The sequence below is a fragment of the Alligator sinensis genome, unplaced genomic scaffold (assembly GCF_000455745.1).
Source record: "Alligator sinensis unplaced genomic scaffold, ASM45574v1 scaffold583_1, whole genome shotgun sequence".
Lineage (NCBI taxonomy): Eukaryota > Metazoa > Chordata > Crocodylia > Alligatoridae > Alligator > Alligator sinensis.
In genome coordinates, this window is record NW_005841983.1 from 1,245,560 (window position 1) to 1,268,824 (window position 23,265).

At 40.7% G+C, this 23,265-nt stretch overlaps 1 protein-coding gene across 6 annotated transcripts in view; it reads right to left on the reverse strand.

Moving 5' to 3' along the window:
- Positions 1-23,265, reverse strand: part of CDKL5 (cyclin dependent kinase like 5) — a 195,975-nt gene that overhangs the window by 55,936 nt on the left and 116,774 nt on the right. For all 6 annotated transcript variants that reach the window (XM_025201096.1, XM_014518794.2, XM_014518793.2 and 3 more), the window contains 5 exons: positions 22,483-22,619; positions 17,616-17,736; positions 16,387-16,446; positions 7,166-7,256; positions 2,498-2,687 (listed from right to left, as the gene is read on the reverse strand). In XM_025201096.1, the coding sequence (XP_025056881.1) occupies positions 2,498-2,687; positions 7,166-7,256; positions 16,387-16,446; positions 17,616-17,736; positions 22,483-22,619 (599 nt within the window). The remainder of the gene's footprint in view (positions 1-2,497; positions 2,688-7,165; positions 7,257-16,386; positions 16,447-17,615; positions 17,737-22,482; positions 22,620-23,265) is intronic.

Sequence of the window (23,265 nt, forward strand, 5' to 3'; positions counted from 1 at the left end):
CACCACCTTGCTGGGGTTGTTTGACCCCATTGCTCTTTCCTGCCATGGCAGGGGGTCGGACTTGATGATTTGTCAAAGTCCCTTCCGACCCTACAAACTATGAAACTATGACATATTATAACCTGCCTGACATCTGACTCCCCAGGTACCTCTCTACTATTTACTAGCTCCATTCATTCCCCACCCCCCCTCTCCTCAACCCGCACCTACTGACTCTTCAATTGACATCTTCACTGACTGGCTTTCTTGCCTGAATTGCATACCAGACTCTGGCTTCTTAACTATTCCTTACATCCAGGAACAGCACACACCAACTGCAGATGCTTCCTCAGCCTGATAAATCCTGTCGTCCTGAACCCTCAAGATACACTCAGGAGAACTTCACTTTCTTGAAACAGCTTGGTAGTGTAGGATAAAATTAATTCTATATGCAACTGTTCTAGTCCATTTAAAGGGAAGCTGAAACATTTGAAAAATCATGCGTTATCCATATGGTTAGAGTGAGACGTGAGCCATCTCTTATATAGGAGAGATGAACCTGCTCTTCCTTGTGTAATTTTTCAATGCATGATTTAATATCATAATTTCAGTTTAGGTTGGATAGATGGAACTGAGGTGAAGGAAATGCTCAGAGAATAGTTACTTATTCTGTGGAAAGCTTTTGTTTAGCTACGCAATGCTTTAGACTAGAAATCAGAGAAACATATGGTTGGAAGAGACCTCAAAGGTTATTGTGCTCTCCAGTGACAGTATCAAGTGTCAATCCCTGATAGACATTTGTCTAATTTGTTCTTAAAAGCTAATGTCAGGAATTCAATGAATTCTATTAATAAATCTGTTCCAGTCCTTAAATATCATTATGTTAGAAATTCTGTTCTAACTGAAATCTCTCGTGACAATTTAATCCAACCATCGCTGGTCCTCCCTTTGGTGAACATAAAGAAAAATTAATTGCCTCAATTTTACAAAAACCTCTGATGTATGAGAAGGCTTCACATACAAAAACCTCTAATGTATGTGATGCCTCCTTCTCCCACCTCCCCCCAGATTTTCTTTTCCAAGCTAAAACCCACAGGAACACAGGACTGGAAGCAGCCTCTCTTGAGACACTGTGTTAGCCTTTTGCATTAACAGGCGTTCATTAATCAAAGGGATTCCCAAAACTGCCACTTCAAGTCCTCACCCACAATATAATGAACAAACTCTGAACCACTGCAAACTCTCCATAAAATGTCAGAGGTAGAAGCAGGGGCAATGAGGGCACTACTAATACCTTGCCAATGCAAAAACAGTGAAGTAGTTTGTTAATATGTGCTCAGCAGATCCTTAGAAAAGACCATGCCCAAAGCAATGGGAGTATGCCCTTTCCTCCCTCCTACACACATACACAACACATACCAATTGGAGCTAGTGGAAAAACTCCTTCTTGGTTACTAATTTTGTGACTGATACAACCCTGAGCATAAGAGCTAGACACTCTAGTCAGAAGCTTCTGCGTTTTTTAGTACTGGCAGTAGCATCAGTGCATGCCAGTCAGAAAAAAACAAAAACAAGCTAAAAGAACATCTGTACATATGGTCAGTGCCTCAGAAGATGGCAAAATTGACCACAAAAAACCAGCAGCATTCATGCGGGGAAAAAAAATTCTTTCTGGACCTACCTGGCAACTTGCATAAGCCCTGAGGCTCAGGATGTCCTTTAACTTTTTCTAACACATCATGTTTTCTTGTTGCCCTTCTCTGGACTCTCTTTTACTTATATACATCTTTATAAAAGTCTAAAATTCAACATGGAACTCTAGCTGAGGCCTCACAAATGCCGCTTCTGCAACAGGATTGCTCTGCTGGCTCATACTTGTTTTGTGATCCACTTTAACTACCAAACAATTTTTCTGTAGTACTATTGCTTTACCAGCTTTTCCCTGTTACATATTTGAGCATTTGATCTTTTCCTTTTAAATGTAAAACTGCACATTTTTACTAAATTTTAACTTTGGCCATTTCTCCAATTTAACAAGTTCAGAAATTTATCACTGGATCATTCTGAGTAGTAGCAATTGACCAAATGGCAGCAGCTGTCAGGAGAACCAAAACTAAGTGGCAAGGAAGGCACAAATAACATTTCTGGCAATGACACAACAATTACCAGATGTAATACTCTTTCCTGATCCTGCCGTAAACCTTTAGTGTCTCACCTGGAGAAAATATAAGCTCCAGTCTAAGAAACGCTTAGAAAGGCCATTTGAACTCACCAAAACGCTTTCACATGAAAGCAAAGTTGTGAAAAATATTAAATTTATAAAGCAAACAATGTCTTTACAGTCTAAATCTGTCCTTTATCTTTTTAGACAGACAAACTTAGATTAAATTAGGCAACACACAGAATCTCAGGAAAAAGGATCTAACATATATATTTTCTGAAGGACAATGGATTAAATATCACTTCAGCAGAAAAAATTGAAAAAAATAACAAAAGGCTTTAGGCCTATTTCCCTTACCCGCAGCCCATGAAAACGGGGATTGCTGTAGAAAAGCTTCATCTGCTCTGATGGGAGTGGTCCTAGCACCTTCTGTATTGTAAACAGCTGGTCGATTTCACTTTCTCCAGGAAATAATGGCTGCCCATCACTTAGCTCCCCAAGAATGCAGCCTACAGACCACATATCCACAGCCTTTCCGTAAGGGGCTCTGTAAAGCAAACACAGCATATTCTCACTGACAGACACATATTTTTGACAACCTGATTATTTGAATTAATTAAAAAAAATTCCTCTGTATTAAGTATGCTTGCTGAAAGTAAGGGAAAAAAAATTTGAACCTAGAGAAGAATCTTCAGGCATCTAGGCTTCCTATTAGTTTTACTTCTGTATTGCAAGTTAAAACAGCATGACCATGCAGTTTAAAAAAGCACAATAATGCTTCCAAAGGGAAGAAATAGATAATATTCTAATATTTAAGACTATATTAAATGCCAATTTCCCCCATTTTTAGCCAAAGTACAGAGCATTGATGAATATATTATTACTGAATTACATTTTGCCCCCTTTGTTTCACTTAACAATTCAGTCAGAATGGTGAATCATAGATGATAGAAATGATCAGACATCAAATTTCACCCTCTCTTTGCATTCAACATTTACATAGTGGAATTTTAAGAGTAGTAGACAAGTGAAGTCCTCCAATAACTATTTACAAGTAGAAAACCACATAGAGAAAAAACCTAGGGGGTTCACAATATACACCTTTCACGATATGCAGCACTCCCCTACTGGAGGCTGCATCCAGAAATACCCATATGTCTGACATGTACACTCCAGCAAACACAAAAATGGACAACCAGGTTGCTGCTTTGCAAGTCTCTTCAGAAGACAGGAAGTTTTCAGCTCTGAAAGCAGAAGATCAACTTGTTTGATGGCTTTTGGTCTTCCTGCTAAGGTTCTGCTCTTGTGTATTGTTTTTTATTGCAATACATGAAGGAACTGATGCTTTATTTTTAAACAGCTGGTGGGACAGACCAAGGCATCTCATTAACTGGATATTAAAAATTTACTGGGTGGATTTTAATGGCTTTGTGAACACTGAACATGTGCCAGAAGCTCTCTTTTGGACAGCTGGATTTGGAACAGAATGATAAGAGGATTCCTTTCTGAGATCTGAGTGGATATAAGTGCTGAATCAAGGAGAACGGCTTTGCTCAGCTCTCTTCCTTTACAGACCTGGAATCTATTAGCTCACACTCTGGTTTGAAGGTAACGTTAAATTTGCCTGGCTTGACTCTCTGAATTGAAGTCACTAAGGCTATATCTATAAGAGCCTTAAAGTACAAGCCTAGGAGCATCACCAAGTGATCAGCTCTGCCCACTCACACCTGCTCTATGCTCAGGCTCTCCACGTGGCACGTGCCCAGGACCAGGAAGATGTGCACCTGAGCTGCCTACCCTGCCTAGTTTATGAGCTCAAACATGTTCAGTGTAGGGTGGTTGCAGCTTAACTCTTATTAACATTCTTAGACATAGCCTAACAGTTGAGGGCCCTCACATATCCTGTCCTAAATCTGCCTCTTTTTTTCCTTTTTTTATATTGATGTTTATCCTTAACTTGGGAGAACATGGCTTCTTTCACATGGCAGAGCAATGCTGCTTTCTTCCTCTAAGTTGCTCTGTATCAGTTACTGATACAGATCCGCACCTCTGTTGTAGTTTGTGTGGAGAGGGATATACTCCCAGAAGCAGCTGGGTTTCAAGAATCTGCACTTGTTAGGCTGGACTGAGCATGCCTTATTTCACCTGGGAAGAATAAGGAAAGAGAGGCCAAAAAGAGAAATCAGGCTTAGGAACAGTTCCACTGAAAAGTCTGCTTCAAGGGAAGGAGGCAGCTACAAAAGCTGAAACAGGAAGACAAAAGTGCACAGACTTCTTGCTTACCCGAACACTGCCATGAGGCGCTGCTGTGCTTTCAAAGATGGGGACCAGGAACACCAAAGTGAAAAGAAGAATGTTGTCAGTGGCCCTAGAACAGCAAGGCGGATCATACTTAAGCTCCTGAAGGGCAGTTCTGCGATGCCTTGTCTCTGGTACCGGAAATGTGATCTGTGGAACTACTGAAGCTACTTGGGCCACTGTTTCAGCTTGCTGAGCTGGCACAGGGAACCTGCTGCAAGCATTGTTTAATGTCACTTGTTCTACAGTACTATTTAGACTGGGAACAGGGTGAAAGCCAAGGGAGAGCTAGCATGAGTGCTTCTGTTTCCTGCTATAATCTTCACCTTACCAAGAGTTACAGGCTTCAAATCCAAGAACCTGCTCCTACTTGCACCTCTAGGGGTGGGTGGGAGGGTGGGGGTGGGGGTGGGCGTGGAGGGTGGGACACGATGGCAGACATGGTATCTGTACCTGGAAGCTGAAACTTCCAGAGCAGAGCAATTACTGAGAACAGAACTGCACAACTCTTGCCCAGCAAGAGTGCAGGACAAATAAGCAAAACAGGCAACTTTTTCCCTATTATTCCTCTTTTTTTAAAGTTAATCTTCCTTGAAAATAAAGGAACAAAAGAAAGAAACATTTTGGAGCTAGATTAGCTGAGTAGGATCTTTCTATACTCCATAGTCAGGAGGTCTGGAATCTGCTTGTTTCTGTATAAGATGGTTTAGATAGGGGTGATCCTGCCTGAGACAGGGGGTTGGACTAGATGACCTCTGGACATCCCTCCCAGCCCTACTTCTCTATATGATTCTATGATTTTTCAGAAGGGTAGGTCAAACCCCTTTCTACTTACTGACAGATCTAGTCCTGTTGTCTCAAACTGCAGGACAAGTAAAACAAGGTAAGAATGGCGAGCTTGAACAAGAGAAACAATTCCTAGATGATAAACAAATCTGCATGCCTAATTGGAAGCTTTATGCTCCATCGCTGCACAAAACACAAGACTGCTTCCAGACATTTATTTGCTTAGTCTCTCAAGATTGTATGTCTATGTTTTAAAACCTACTAGTATTTATCAATATTTTTTAGTTCCAAAAGAATACAATGTACAGCACCAGAAGTTACCTAGACTTTCCAAAGTGAGTAGATTTTGGGTACTTTATGAGCAGATATGTTTTCTTGACTTCAAGAACTTCTTTATTCAAAGTAAATGAAGAATAAAGACCCCCTCCCATTCCCTGGGAATGTTCTTATTGTACAGTTTTTAAAAGTTAAAAACAAATTTAATGTTTGTAAGGTTAACATATTTAATATTTCTGGAAAGAAAATTCATTTGTTTATCAAGATGTAGGAAGGAGAACATGGCTGCAGAGAGACACTGGCTTGAGAATAATGCATCAGCAGTAGCTAAAAGCACTTCAATATCACATACACTAAATATAGATACCTATATCATAAACTAATCTGCCAAATTTATGACTCTACTGTGCATCACTGATTCACTATTGAAAATGAAAGGGCAGATTATATTAACACTGCAAAGTACATTAGTGTCAAAAGTTTCATTTCATTATGTCCTTCTTTTCTGAGCCTACTAACTCACAAGACTTAAAATAATAAATAAAACTATATCCTATAACTAAGGCCACTGCTGACACTTTTTGTTCTTGAAACACTTTATTAAGTGTGGAACTTTCTTGGCAGCTTGATAATAAACAATGCACTGATAAAGACTACCCATTTTGTTTATTGGGACATTCAACACATTATGAATAAAACAATTTTTAGACCCAAGTATTGTTGTGCATCAATGTTACTAACAATGTCAGCACAGCTCTGGAGACTGTGGAATACATTTTAAAAAAAGAATATATTGACAACTTGATTCAGTTTTAGCTTATATAATAAATTCACACTCTGTACTTTCCCATTTTAATCAGTGACTCCAAAGAGATAGACTTGTTTCTTAGAGGCAATGAACACCTGTAAATCTAATTTTGCTTAATGGCCACTGATGAATCATAATTAGATCACACTGAAGTATTTAGTTGATGTGGAGTATAGAAAAATTTCAGAACCTGGTGATAAAGAAAAGACTGTAATAGAGGCATCAGTGATTTTTTTCTTTATTATTTTTAGCTGGAGTTCCTACATAACTCATCACCTTTACTTACTCCATGTAAGGTAAGGAAATGCCATTATCTTCCTTTAACAGATGTTTAAAATTAAGCAATTTACACAAGGTCAGACAAATGACTATTACTTGCAAAGGTAATGTGGCTACTCATTGTCTTTTGGGAAAGAAGTCAATTACCTTGTTCCCTGAGTTCTTTGTAACCAATGAAAGAAACCTAGCATCAAAACAAGCACCTTGCTTTTCAGCTATCTCAACAGCAGTGTCAATGAATAATTGGGAATAGAAACTGAATTATATTCTTAACTCAGTGCAGCAGCGTCCCATCCAAGGAAGCATAGAAAAGACTTCACCTACTCCTGTCTACACAGCATTCATTTGGCAGCTATAAGAACATTTCAGGAATCAAGAACAGAGTACCTTTCACAAACAAAAAGTATTACTAAAATAAAAACCTGAACTAAGATTTGAACAAAATCCTATCTTATCATGAAGTCAAGCCACCTTGCTAGAAACTGAAGCCACAATAATTAATGAAATAAGTGAGAAAAAGCAGTGGATGATACAAGACTTAGATGTCATGGCTGCTACTTCTAAGGAAGGATACTTACCCCAGCAGGAGTTCAGGTGATCGGTACCATCGGGTGGCCACATACTCAGTGTAGTTAGCGTTGCTTCCTTCGGAGAGATTTCGAGCAAAACCTGGAAAACAACAGTTCAGAAGATTATGTACCAGTCTCAATCAGAAGGTTTATATGCTATCATTGATTTTAGCATTAAAAGTTAACTTGAAACAAAATCAATTGTTATATGTACTCTAGTTCAAAATGAATGTCTTAAGTACCAGCTGTAAATGTTGACTGTCCACAGAGGCTTCATCTTGCATATATGAATATGGGTTGAATAGCCTATCAGTCCATAACTAGCATAAGCAACTGGGGTTCCAGATCCAGGCACTACCTTGGGGGGGCACAAGAATGCTATGCTGCTACTGCTACTGGACTGGGGCTGAAGCAAGCACATGCTTCATGGCTCAGGCTGAAACAGGGCCAGGGGAAGTGGAAGTGATGGTGGAAGGGTGTGGGGGGCAAGGAGGGAAGAGACTGTGGAGGAGCAGAGTCAACAGGGACACAATTAATCAAGTCCGCTCTGACGTGCTGTAATTACAGTGCTAAGTCTGTAAGTACCTATAGCAATTAGCAGGGGGCAAGTGGCAGGGGTTGGACTGCTTGACATCCCTTATTGCCTGTTCCTCTACTGCCTGCCCCCCACTGCTGCTTTCTCCAATGCATCTGTGGGGGATGGGATGAATGTAAGACAACTCTCCAATAATTAGATTCTATACATGGAAAATTATAACAAATTTATAAATTTTCCATGAATAGATTTTAATTATAGGGGGGCCGTCTTAGATTCAGGGCTGTCTTCAGGCACCCAAGTGCAATCTTTTCCATATACTTGAGTCTCTGAGAGAACTGCTAATGTAAAAAGAAGGTGGGTTCTTTTCCACCTCACTGCTCATTTTGTAACTTAATTTTACGGGTAAGATAACAGCATCTTATAAAACGAGATGCATTAATGGAACTCCAGGGATTTGAAGGGGTGGAAAAGAAGCCCACTTTGTCACCTATGTCCACTTAGATGACCAAGAGATAGAATAGGAACAGGCTTAAAGAGTACAAGATGACTAGAATATGCAGAAGTAAGAATAATTTGGAATTCTTAAAAATTCTCTCCTGGATGCAAAAGCAACTGAGCACCACAGGGACACAGCAGCTGGAAAAGCTGATAATAATAACCACTCTAGGGCAGGCACTGGCATTGTTTTTGTAAAGTGCCAAGCATGCTGCTACTGCTAAGCAAATGCATACTAATCAGGCAAGACTGGGTCCAGAGAGATGTCAGCTGCGAGACTCTGGATGTGAAATGTTTGCATTTCTGGAACAAAGAATCAGGAGCTGATCAAAAATGAACTGGAATAAAATTGAGGGGCATCTTTCCATAGTTTTTAGAAATGAGAGAGAAACAATAACAATTCTGGAATCCAGAAGAGATGCAGAGCACGGCTTCACTTTTGGATTTAAGCACTGTTTAAATCTTATGGTTGATTTTCTGCTGCTTCTGGATTCTCAGGCAGCAACAAGAGTTGCTAAGGGTGCTTATTCCTTCTACCTGTGCTTGCAAAGATTTTGATCTTTTATTTAGGATGCAGAGCCCCTTCCTGAACTTAATCTGAAAAGCCCAAATCTAGGAGCACTGCAAAACACTAAATGCCATAATTTTTCCTCTTAGTAGCAGGTGCACTGAATGGGTGATAAGTTTGTTATTAATATAAGTTTCAATTTTTATTTATGAATGATAAATAAAAATGGTTTGTCTATACCATTTCAGCACAGTATCCCTAGTTGGATGGGATTGGTTGAAGCTGGTCCACCCCTGCTGAGGGGCATATTCCAGGCCTGAAAGGTTGCCAGTGAAGCTATTCCAGTGCTGCTTTCAGGCCCACTGAAAATACAGGGCTCAAGAGCAGGTGCTAGAGATGAGCCTTTAGCAGCCTCACTGGAAAACCTCGAGGCCGAGTGCATCATTGGATTTGATGAATGGGTCCTGAGTGGGTGGGGCATGCTCAGCCCTCTCCTTGCCAGTACCTGGAGCTGAAGTGGCACAGACAAGCCTTCAGTGTCCCCAAGAATTAAGAATCTAAAGGTGGCCACAGAAATGACAGCATATGCTGGAATAATTCAGAAGTACAAATAATTCAAATTTGTTAAAGTTTCTCACCCACCCACACCTCACCCGGCCAGCTGAGCATCACAAGAACATGATATAGTGAGTGAAAGCAAGGAGTATCAAGGGATTCAGAGGTACAGTGGTGCTGGGCAATAAACCCATCTGATGGACTAGCCAGCCACTTGATTTTATCATATTATGCAATTGATGACACCTCTCTAACAGACACTGTATCCCAGGTATCAATATAGAAGAATTATCTGGAGTTGTATCAGAGTTTAACTGTTAAAATAATCCTTCCCACCTTTGGTTAGTTGCCATCACTTTTAGCATAGTTAAAATTTTGTTGGGAATCTCTTTGAAGCAGGAAACTTGTCTCTTACTTGCTCTGTAAATTTTCTTTACCAGTTTAGGACAAGGTAAAATAATCTAGCATTCTTTTGGATACTGTAAAAATTAACTTGTGAAATGTATCTTTTTTCCCCTTTAAGGAATGATAAGGGTAGGCTGATGGTTGGGCACTTTGTTAAAATGCTATACATACCATTACACCTAGACTGACATATTGGGGAAGAGGGAGAAAATCAGTTACATGCCAATATGCCTATAAACAATGTGATGTTCAATATTACATATTCATTAAAACACTGTTAAGACAAGTGGCTCCGAAGCAGTGGGGTGGGAATTATATCAATACAGCTGATGTACCAATCAGAATGCCAAAGAACTTTACATATTACAACAGATGCATCCGATTAATCAGTCTATTCTAAATACTGTTCCTGTCTTACTTTTTATTGGCAGAAACTACACCCACACAACATGTGTTCAGGCAACTGCCACGTACAAACTCAATCTTATGCACTGCAATATGTACAAGAGTACAACACCATGAATTTAAAGAGATGTGTGTGAAGCCATTAGGACAGAGAAGTGATGCTTTAGGAGGTCTTCAACAGTATTTCTGGGTCACGTTATTTTGTGTTGGAGCAACCTATCACTTAAATATCTCTGCTGAGGAAGGAATATGACATTTTTGTTAGTGTTTAATGTTTTCACGTGGGGTTCAAACTGCTGCTTGTGCTGAAGCACTTAGATGTCATTTTGAGAGAGTATGTATGTAACTTGCACAGATGTCCCAATTCAGCTGTGGTTTTCTCTGCCCATGTCTCAAGTATGCAATAGCTTTTCCAACCATCTCTTGAACAAAGCAGGAGTACTAGGCCCTAGCAGCTACTCTCTCAGTCAATTCTGTATCAGTCCATGTATCCTCACAGCAAGTGTTTTAGGCTGCATGGTTACATGTGTACATACTGGGCATTTTTACACATTTTCTGGGGGTGGGAGGGGAGCTTTAATTAGAACAGGTCCAAGAGCCACTCTAATTAAAGTACTGCATCTCATGTATCAGCATCTTCATGCTTCAAAATGGTGGCAGTGGTGCTTTAACTAAAACTAATCAAACAAGCTTTAGTTAAAGCATCCCCACTGTCATTTTGAAGTGCAGAGACACTGATACACGAGACGCAGAGGCTGGAACGTACTAATTAGCCTAATGAAGTCTGCTCTGACATGCTGTAATTGCAGTGTGTTGGAGCAGCCTCTCAGCACATATAGAGGCACCTACTGTTACCAGTGTACAACTGTCATTCAGTACTTCTTAGTCATTAATAGTTTACATATTCAGACCTCCTCCTTTCCATCATAAAAAAATCCTCTAATAAAGAGTGCTCTTTTAGTTATTCATTCTCAATAGTCATAAGGTGTGAAGTAACGTAAGTTTACTCATAGTTTGTACATGTGTAATGTAGAAAAGATTGTAACAATTTTTAGTCTTCTTAAACTATATTTGTAAAATGTTACTTAGCGTGTGCTAACAACATATGTATAAAGTACAATTAAAGACCACTTCATTAAATGGTTTTCCTAAATAATAACTTCAGCCTAATATTACTCTTCGTAGCCAAGCCAAGTAAAGCTATTTTAGCGGGTCCTCAACAAAATCAGCTGAGTTTTTACTTTGTAACTGGAGTTCAATCAAAGCTGAAATACAAAGCCAAATTCAGAAGTAAACTATATAAATCCAATAAGATAAAAAGCTCGAAGAAAACAAAGAACTGAGTTGAAGCTCTCTATAGCACTGTTCCATCCAGGAGACACCCTCTGGTATTATTTTATTTTTTTCAATTAGGTAGAGTATATATCTAGCTACCATTCACAGTGAGTAAAATCAGCGTGCTTACCAACTGCATGAAGTAACAATACTGCTTGAAACTAGCCAGAATTCATCTGGATTTATCATTATCTGTCTTTTAATGGCAAGACTGTCATCCAAAATATGAGCACATTGTTTCCTTGCATTTTCATTTCCTTATACAGGCAGTCCTCAGACTTACGACACAATTGGTTCCTGACAATCACATCTTAAGTCGAAATGTTGTAACTCGGAGCCAATTTTCTCATAAGAAACAGTGTTATAAATGGGGGATTTGTTCCTGAACCAAGGCCCGATACCCTATTTTCACCAAAAATACCCCAGAATTTTGTAATCGATCAATTATAGATGAGTAATATAGCTACATTAATGTATTTATATTGTAAATAGCAATCATATTGATTTGGAAGGACTTCTTTGAGGTGACTTTGCTGGACTTTTTGATGGGCTCTTGGTTGGACTTTTAGAAGGGTTCTTGGCTGGAGTCTTCTCAGGAGTCTTGACTGCAGGTTTTTCTGGAGCCTTGTCTGATTTCTTAAAGAAAGCGTTCAAGGAAGTTTGGACAGATGTTCTCCAAGGAGATAAGTGACGCAGCAAACTTGTTTGCTGGTGTGGCATCACATCAGATCAAGCGTTGTAAAGTCAAAATTGATGTCAAAGTTGAAACAGGGTGTCAATTTATAAATGTTGTAAGTACAAAACGTTGGAACTCAAAATGTTGTAAGTTGAAGACTGCCTGTACAACTACTTCATTCCTTCACAACAATGAATTTCTTCTGGTTATAAAATAACTACACTTAATCTGGATGCCTCTCCTTTTGGCTAAGCATTTCTGGGCTCATCATGAAAACGCAAATTTGTTGTAATGTTTAAGCAGAATTAGTTTAGCTGTTTCAAAAAGTTTATTTTTATAAGTGCTGAAATAAAACTAAATACAGGAAACCCTCACTATTAACAGGTTTGGCATTAATGGTTTCAAATATTCGCGAATGCTGAACCCACTTCTTAAATACACTTAAAGGAGCTCCTTGGGAGCTCCGTGCTTGCCACTGCTGGGCTCCCGCTGCCACCGCCCAGGCTCCCACTGTCGCCAGCACAGCTGTGCCCCCCGCCGCCAGCCGTGAGGGGCACTGAGTTCATGACCGCAGATGGCATTCATTAATGCAGTGCCTTATTCACGTATTTCACCATTCACGGGGGATACGAGAACGTATCCCCCGCAAATGGCGAGGGTTGCCTGTATCCTTACTCCAGATACCCCCCACAAAGGATCCATGTGCTAATTGGCCCCCCATTCAAGACTGAAACCAAGTGTCCTGGGACCCTTCACAAAATTATGCAGATGAGGAGCAGTGTTGCCTGGTATGTATCCACCCCACAGTGGGCTGGGCCACACTAATCATATGTACCAGGCTGAGAGGGGACATCAGAGCCTCTCAGTTGCACAGAAGTTTGGTGATGTGTGCCAGACATTTAAGGCTTCTGAAGAAATAGGAATAATTGGAAATGTGAAAGAAATGCACTGCTCAGCTGTGGGAGTGAAGCGGAAGTTGAAATGTATTTGATGTACTGGTTTACCGTGATTTGGAAGAGTCAGCACTGAGGGGGACTGAGTACAATGGGCACTATGTTTTAGTCAGATGGACTGCATTCATTTTTCAAGCATTTTTGGCACAAAGAGGAGACTGTCAGGGCTGGTTCTGGGCCCCCTGGTGCCAGACTGGTATTGCAGTACCTCCAGGCCTGGTGCCAGTTCCCTGTGGAGGGAATACTTACCTGTTTGTTTTTTTAAGGGCTGTAGCAGGAGGCGTGGTACTCCTGCTACTTTAAGAGCAGGTAGGCAGCAGATGTGGCCGGAAACAATCATGGGCCACATGAATCATAGAAAATCAGGGTTGGAAGGGACCTCAGAAGGTTGTCTTGTCCACCCCCCTGGTCAAAGCAGCGCCATCCCCAACTAGATCATTCCAGGCAGGGCTCTGACAAGCTGGGCCTTAAAATCCTCCAAGGATGGAGGTTTTACCACCTCTGTAGGTAACCTATTCCAGTGCTTCACCAGTCTCCTAGTCAGAAAGTTTTTTTCCTAATATCCAACCTAAACCTCCCTTGCTGCAGCTTAAGACCACTGCTGCTTGTTCTGTCATCTGTCACCACTAAGAACAGTCTAGCTCCATCCTCTTTGGAACCACCCTTCAAGAAGTGAAAGGTTGCTATCCATTCCTCCCTGAGTTTTATCTTCTCCAGACTAAATAAACCCAGCTCCCTCAGCGTCTTCTAGGAAGTCATGTGCTCCAGCCCCCAAGCCATTTTCATTGTTCTCCGCTGGACTCTCTCCAACTTGTCTACATTCTTTCTATAGCAGGGGGCCCAAAACTAGACACAATACTCCAGACATAGCCTCACCAGTGCAGAATAGAGGAGAAAAATTACTTCAATCGATCTGCTGGCAACACTCCTACTAATGCAGCCCAGTATGCTGTTAATTTTCTTGGCAATGAAGGGAACATTGTTGACTCATATGCAGCTTATTGTCCACTGTAACCCCTAAATCCTTTTCTGCAGAGCTGCTAACATACTTGTAGAAACCCTTCTTATTGCCCTTGCTAGCTGCAACTCCAGTTGCGATCTGGCCTTCCTGAGTTCGTTTCTGCATACCTGAGCAATACTCCTATACTCTTCCAAGTTGTCTGCCCAAGCTTCCACTTCTTGTAAGCTTCCTTTTTGTGTTTAAGCTCACCAAAGAGTTCTGTGCTAAGCAAAGCTAGTTGCTTGCCACATTTGCTATTCTTCCCGCACATCAGGATGTTTTGTTCCTGTGCCCTCAGTAAGGTTTCTTTAAAATACAACCAGCTCTCATGGACTTATTTCCCTCTCAGATGGGCCTCCCAGGGGACCCTGTCGATCAGTTCCCTAAGGGAATCAAACTCAGCTTTTCTAAGTCCGGAGTCCATACTCTGTTGCTCTCCTCTATAACCTAGAAGGGAGCTGGGCTTAGAAAGGATATAAGCCTGGATCCTGAGCTGAGCAGGCAGTAGAGTCCTGAAGGCTGGTTTGGGAACACTGCCTAAGCAGGATGGCTGCAGCTCCTGCATGTCAGTTTGGACAGTATAGTCTGTGACTGTCTGGAGGTTTTGGGGAAGGGACTAAGGGGTGGAAGAGGTCCCTAGGGACTCAGTTAGAGGTCCAGGAGCCCAGAAGGGGGCTGAGTGTGGGACCAGAGGGTCCAGGAGCCCAGACAGGCTGAAAGTGGGACCAGAGAGTCTGGGAACCCAGAGTGGGGCAAAGTGTGGGGCCAGGGGTCTGAGAACCCATGAGGGGTGGAGGTAGGAGCCAGGGGGCTGAAGCCTGAGAGAGGCAGTGTGTGTGACACCAGGTAGAAAGCCTGTGCTTGAGAGTAGCTGAGAAAGAAGAAATGCCCAGGAGGAGCAGGCCACTGTGGAAGCTGAATCAATGTAAGTGAGTAATAACACCTCCGAGGCATGGCGTAGGGACGGATGGCCTTTAACACAAGGCCATTAAGGTAATGACCATTTGGTAATGACCAAAGACACCTGTGGTTCTGAGAAGCAGATAAGGTTTGGGAAGCCTTGCAACAGCCTCCTTATCTAAAAGCTAGATACATCAAGGTGTGGTAGGAGAATAAAAGGGTGATTGCCCAAAGACACCAGAGTGGATAGGATGGAGGGGACTCCAATACAGCCAACCCCAAAAAACAAAAACAGAAAGGTTCCCATCAGTGTATTTGCCCAATATGGGCCAGGTGTTTTATGGGAATGCTCTCAGCATGGGTTGTGTTGCATTCAATGACTTTATAGTTGGTTTCTATGATTGAGTATATGCTGCTTCTAGCAGCAGCTTAATAATAGACAATATGTTTAATGGGGGGCGGATGCTGGTACACAGATATAAGATGAGGGGCTCTCCCCCTCGTCCTGATAGGATAAACACCGTATGCTACACTCGAGTAAATATGGTACTATGTAACATGAGCGCTCAACCTACAGCAGGGGCAGGCAAAATACAGCCCGTGGGCCAGATCCGGCCCGCCAGGCCATTCTATCCGGCCCACAGGGCCCATAAAAAATTTAGAAAATTAATATGCATCTGCTCTTGGCTGCCTGTCAAAGACAACAGGAGCCAAGGGCAGTAGAATCAGGGGAAGCCAGTGACAGGACCCAGCAGCTCAGCAGCAAGTCCCGCCCAGCTCCACCCTGCCCCCCCCCCCACCCCGACCCCCCCAGCCGGAAGCCTCTACCTAGCAAAGCTTCTGGCCTGGGACCCTGGGGCTGTTCCTGCTTCCCTGTGCTGGAGAGGGAAATTCAGATAAGAGTTGTGGGGGAGGGAGGCAGGGGAGGACCGTGGGTGATTACCCCAGTCCTTGGAGCCGGCAGGGCTGGCTCCTGCCGAGTCCTGAAGTCACGGCCATGCAGCTGGGAGCAATGTGGTACTGGAATGCTGTGGCGGGCAGGAAAGCAGGGAAAGTGGCGGCAGGTGGGCGACTGGCAGCAGGTGGGCATGCAGCGACAGCTGGGTGGGAGTGAGGGGCCTGCACTAGGGTGCCAGGGCCGGAGGGGACCAGAGCAGGGCAGCAGAATTACAGGGCTCAGGCCAGCAGGGATCTATAGAGCTGGGCCAGGCTGTGCCAGCAAGGAAAGGAGGGAGCCAGCCCAGCTCGACAGAGCTCCTGCCACCCAGCCTTGGTCCCCACTGGACCACAGGAGGACGGGACCTGCGCTGGTACCCTGAGGCCAGAAGCGGGTGTGGGGGTATGTGTCTGTGCATGCATGTATTTGTGCAATGAGGAAGGTGGTTTTAAAAACTGATTGCTGGTTTTAAAATTAAATAGAGAGGCAGGTATACTAATGTCTTAAAATCTCTTCAACTTACCAAAATCACACAGCTTCAAAATATCATTGTGGCTTATTAAGAGATTTTCTGGTTTGATATCTGGAATATCAGAGAAAAAAAAAAAGGGGGAGAAATCTGTAATACAGTTGCTACCACCCATTTTTAACAGTCAACTTGTTAAACACCATTATTTAATTGTAATAGAACTACAACTATTCATACAGCACTAACAAAATAGATCACAGTAGAAAGCACTTGAAACTAGTACTAGGCTTCAAATAAGCTGTTCTTTTCTAATCATGCAGAAGTCACGCTTCTGTATTGTGTTTCCTTTTTAAGAATTCTCCCAGGTAATATGGGAAGAGTAAACCTGTCTCTTGCAGTTCTAAATGGGCACAAAAATCAATATGTGCATGTGGAAATATCATTCTACTATCCAATTTATTACAAATATTTACCTTGTTTATATACAGTATTTGCCAGCTCAGAATTACCTCCTGAGGCTCCTAGTGTTGTTCTAGAAATAAGTTTTCCTCTAATTTCTTAGACATATACTTTAGTCATAAAAAATAATGTAATCTCTGTATGTACAACCTTAATTCACTAGCTACATTTTACAATGAAATTAAGAATAAAAATACTTTTCCTGTCTATATTTTGATTCATTTTAATTATAACTCAATTAGCATTCTAGGTGAATTTTGTTACTGAAACCATCCATTAAAAAAATGCTTACAAAATCATGCAGTCAAATGTTTTATAAAATAAAAAACATAAATCTAGAAAAAGCCACACATTACAGTAGATCAGGAGAAAAAACTGTATTAAGGTACCTTTTAATCTCTTTCTCTTGGTAATGTCACCGTTGTAATTTTGTTTCATCATGGCAAAATACATAATCTTTACTTTAATGACCCTCAGAACTACACTATTTACTGGGCAAACCTTGCTTTATAATGGTCTTATTTTTCTATCCTTTAGATACTTTTTAAAAGAAACTTTGGTAATTTTGAATATAGGGTAATTTATCTGCATAGGCACTGATGAGATTCCTATTATCATAGTATTTGATCTCATTCAAGTATCTGCATATCTCATTGGAAAAAAAATTCTAGGCTCATTTAAGTATGATTTGTTCTCAAGTAAAATAAAGAAAGAAAATAAAACACACTGATGTTAATACAAAATTTATAAGCTGTAGCACCATTCCCTATTGTATGAAAATTACTGGTATGGGCTCATTTCTATGTGAAAAACTATACACTTACCTCTGTGAACAATATCATTCTTATGACACCAATGAATTGCTTTGATTAACTGGTAGATATAACTTTTTACTTTCTCAGGTGGAACTCCATTCGGCATTTCTTCTAGCAATTCAAGCATATTCTAAATGTGAAAAATATAGATATTAATTGTGAATAGGTAACTTGATCCCTAATTTGATTGTAACATACTGAAGTAACAATTATGCCTGCGAATCTGGCTGTGCAAATGAGCACGTTCACATCCAAGTAACATAATCTTCCCCTAGTGAAGGTCTTCTCTCTCTACAGGTGAACCAAAAATCTCTTTTTATAAAGGAAAAATACTTAAAACCACAATAATTATCAAGTGTAAAGGCAAGCATCTAAAAAAATCAGCTAGGTCCTGTTTTACCTAGAAATAATTGCTTAGAATTGAGTTCCTTCAAACAATTTGACAACAGAAAGTTCCAAAACACAGAGCAGTTTATGAATCATCCTTCAATATTTTATGCAGTTTTTCTGGAACTGTACCAATCCCACATAATATGACTTTGTCTAAATACCAAAAAAAATGCTTTAACTACATCTATATAGTACAATTCTAGTGACGTAGATGCAGCTATATTGATCTAAGGGTGCCTCATAGTGGCATAGATATTTGTGTAAGGAAGTGAAAATAAACTAAGCCAGTCTAAGACACTTTGTACTGAAACAACTGTCACTCCTCCAGGGGTTGTACTGATTTGCCCATTTGAGTAGAAAAAAAATCAGATCCCTAATCAAAATAATTACACTGGCACAAAACCTCTGCGGTTACAAATCTTATGCTGGCTACCTCTCAATCAGTCTTGTGCACTAAAATGTACAGTGGAGATTAGCCTGTACTAAATCCCAGGTGAATGGGGGGCAATATCTGCTCCCAACTAGAATGCAGAAAGTCTTATTACGGTGGGAAGAAGGATCTGAGAACATCAGCCTCGAAAACTTGAGGTACATTATGTAGTACGTGTGTCTAGCAGTACATATAGTACAATGTTTAATAGTAAAACTACTAGACATTATTAAATCACCACTTACAGTGCCTTTAAAGAAATGACAGAATTCTGAACCTTGTGTGGAAAAATTGAAAAAAAAAATTTGGGGTATGTTATTTTACAAAGAACAACCTGTAACTGACTTGCAGATTTATGCAGATTTTTACATGGACAAAGATACTGCAGCAAATCAGCTCCTTTTCAAATGATTATGTCAGAAACACCTCAATGTACACCTGAATTTATCAATTTATAAATACATTCAATAACATATGAATGTGGGATATACTTTTTGTTATATTTGTATCTAAGATATGAAGTAGTCACAGATATCTCTAGTAAGACACTGTAGTGGATTTAGTTAGAATACTGGCCACCAAAAGATACTGGAGATCTCAATAAATAAGACTTGTCTTAGTGTCATAACTGTGAACCAGAATATCAGTATCAACAGGGTGAAACATAAACCTATATATTTAACCAAGAGGGCGATGGATAAAGGGGATTACTTAAAATCAAACTTTGTCTAATCTGGATTTGAGTACTGCAGAGATAAGACTCTTTAAAGGACAAGAAGTACTCATCAACCAGCAGAGACCCTAAATAGAAACTAGCCTACTGTATAACATTTTCTTTAATTCTTCTCCCTCCTCCTCCCCTAAAATATAAGAACTGTATATTTATTTGTAATAGTCCTGAAAAGTATCTATAAAATACAGGAGAATTCATTTTATACATTGTGAAAATGAGAAGCATTTATAAATTGTGAGGTGTAATTGAAAATAAAGATGGTAATAGAAGTGGCATTATGCAAAAGCTCTTCCTGATATCTACATACATTATTTTATCCTAGTGTTTTTATTAGAGTAAAACTGGATCACGAAAATGTATTTTCTTCTTTAACTGCAAAATATAATAAAAATCATGCAACCTACTACATTCTTTCAATAAATATTATTAATATAACTATTTTAAAATTTGCACTTAGTTAACTAATTAAATATTTATCTCTCTTTTGTATTGGTCTTCAGTACTGTTGACATTGTTAGTACCATTTGATTAGCAATATCAACTTTAATAAAAAACTATATATTAGAGGTGTACCAATATATTGGTCACATATTGGATTAGCATCGATAACAGGAAAATTAACATTATCAGAAAGCAGGTTTTTTTGGCCAATAATGTCACCGATATATGCCATGTGCATGTACGCAGCCAGGAATGCAGCCAGGCAGCTTGGAAAGCAGTGTCCTACTGATGGGGAAGGGGCGAGAGGGAGGGAAGAGGTGTGGTGGGGGGCAGATCGAGGCCCCCATGGTGAGGGAAGGAGTGAAACAGGGGCAGGGACAAATGCTGCCCAGCCAGGATGATGAATGTGACCCCAGGGCCAGGAGCAGGATGAAGCTATGGGTGGCTCATCTAGGGGGTGCAGAGAGGTAAGGACGGGAGGCAGCTCCCTGCTGCTATGCGCATGCCTGGGAGAGGCATGAGGGGGCATGTGCCCGGTCCCCCGGATTTGTGTGTGGGGTGAGGGCAGGCTGCCCATTGCTGGCTTGGGGACAGGGGCCGTGCCAGCCTTTCCCTGGCAGGGGGCTGGGTCGGGGCTGAGCTTAAGGCAGGCTCAGCTGCGCGGTGTGGGTAGCGGAGCTGGGGAGGAGGGAGAGTGCTGAGGGGGAACTTGAGGGGCTATGGCCATCCCAAAATTCTCTGTAGCCACTCCTCCCAGTACCCCTGCCATCCACCCTGCGCAGCTGAGCCTGCCCTGAGCACAGCCCCAGCCCAGCCCTCCTACTGGAAGAGGCGGGTGCAGCTCCTGGCCCTGAGCCCACAGCTGCCAGCCTACCCTCAACCTGCGCACAAATCCAGGGCGGGGGAGGGGGGGGGCACATGCCCCATACCTCCCCCAGGGGTGTGTGTAGCAGTGGGGCGCTGCCCTCCCTCCCCACCAGCTGGTCAAACCGCTCACGGCTCTGTCCTGCTCCTGGCCCCAGGGCCCCATTCACCACCCTGGCTGGGCAGTGCCTGCCCCTCCCTCTCCCTTACCATGGGGGCCTTGATTTGCCCCCCATGCCCCTTCCCTCCCCCCCACAGACATCAGCAGGACATTGCTCTCCAAGCTGCCCTGCTGCATTTCCGTAAATTGGCCATTGGATTGGTATCGGCTGATATGGCTGGTTATTAATTGGCTATCGGTATCGGCTAGGAAAATGTTTATTGGTGCACCTCTACAAAATATACAACAGTGGTGCATATATGAATGCAGTTGGCGTGTTGTTGTGGCCGTGATGATCCAGGTAATGTCTAAGAGGCAAGGCTTTTTCTTTTTTTTTGTGACATTTTTATTGAACCAACTGTATTGGTGAGCGAACTGTGCCCAAACAGAAATATTCAAAATGAAGACAGAATTGATCACTATGGGAAAGGACGGATTAAGGCAGGAACTTCAGAATCCAAATGTCAGAGCTATCAAGGATCTTATGGAATAGGAATTCATCCATCACCATAGAGTACAACACAAAATTTATTATAGCCAGTACATGGATACTATAGAGTATTCATATATAGACCTTTGGTTACTTTATCTTACAGCAACAAGATGAAATCACATAATCATTTTATAAAGCTTGAGTAAAGGAAGCAGGTGGTGGTGAGGAGTCTCGTGACTCATTCAGTAAGAACTGCATGTACTGCTGGAAGCTAATACAAAGGAAGGGAAGTACTACATATTAGGGGAAATGATTTAACTGAGGAGGACTAGGTGGCCATCAGCAGAGCACTAGCAAGACATCCAATTTGGATTTCAGAAAAAGGAGCAAGGCCAAAGGAAGACTGCTTTAAATATAAATTGTTAGTATTTATTTATATGAAGCCAGGGGAAGCAAGGGGTAGAACCCAGAAGAAAGGCCTGAAGATATAGCAGAGGATTGATTTGGTCCCAAGCTGTTTCTCTTTAGAGAAAGGTGTATGGATTGTTAATGAAGAGCCAACCTAATGCCAGACAGAAACTCGTGGAATAGGTTTAGATGAGGTCAGGGTTGGAAGAAGTTTAAGTTAGTTGATCATAGGGAGTTTCTCCCAAGTCCTGTAAATGTGTTAATTCAAACACTTTTTTTCTTAAAGTGGATACAGTCCTTTTTAAGCAAGACTGACACTGACATTTTCATAGATTCCAATATGAAAATAATAGTAAAACAAATTCTATTTTCGATAACAGGATACATGGGGATACTATGTTCTTGTTTTGGAAAATTAGCTCAAGCTTCCTTCTTAAAGGCCACACTAGTCAACCTCACAATTAAACTCTCTTTTGAAGTTTGGGGGAAAATAAACAATTTACTCAACTGAAAGACAGTTCAGTCTATATGACTTCAGATTGTTTTATGTTGGGTCTCACATGACTCCTTTAGCCATTTTCTGTAAGCAATTACTAATATATATAATATACATATATGCACACATTATATACACAGGTAGTGCATAATGTAATATATATGTAATGGTCTACCTCAGAGAATGGCTAAAGGAGTCATGTCTCTATCTATCTAGAAATTTTGTATTATATATAAAAAATGTATATTTTATATTACAAATAGCATCGGTAATTCACACATATGTACTGCCAGACAGAGAAACTGTTAATAAAACAGTGAAAATTATACAAATAGCATTAGTAAATTATGCTATTTGTATAATTTTAACTCTGTTATTAATACGTTCTTAGTTTCCCATTTCTACATTAAAATAACTTCATTTTTAAAGCTCAAATTTATTCTTTATTTTAAAGGTCCATTTATTCTCTATAAGTTGCTTGATGATTCTGCTGTGAAAGGTATCACACAAATTCAACTCACTTTTTCCACATATTCGAACACTAAGTACAGCTTTCCTCTTCTTCTGAAGGCTTCCTTCAGTTCCACTATGTTTTCCTGTTTCAAAGTGCGAAGCATTTTAAGCTCTCGTAAAGTGGTTTCTTTGACTTCTTCATTTTCTAGAATATAAACAAGATGAGTGTGGTACAGCAGAACTTACCAAAGAAAAATAATGATTTTAGTACACCATGATAAATACTAATGGCTACCGTTAGTATTTTCTCTATACATCTTGGACAGAAAAGCCCTTCAGATATTTTGAAATACATTAGTTGAAACGAAAAGAATCCTAAAGAGTCAATAAAAATGGAACAACTTCCTAACATCAACATATAAGTATCAGTAGACATTGACACAGTAAGGACAGTTCAGAAAACTGTAAGATATTTCTGTGATTTGGGAACTAAATATAGCTGCCAGTTCACAGATGCAACTATAAACATACACTTCAAGCACTCTTTAGAAGAATAATTATTGATTATTTTTTTCTTTGAAATCCCCACAGACAAAGCCTCATATTTTAACTTGATTTACTACGTTGCTTGGCTGGCTTCTCATTGGAAAAGGGAATCTTTCACCAGCTTCCAAGATTTTGGTGACATTTGCATTTACATGCTTTTCACACGCACAACTTTCAGCACAGTAAATTCAGTTACACAAATGTTCAATCCATGCACCTTAGAAGTTATAAGGGCTAAAACTGATTCAAAGTGCAGACCACACAACACTTTTACTATGTGGTAAGTTGACTTTACTATGTGGTAA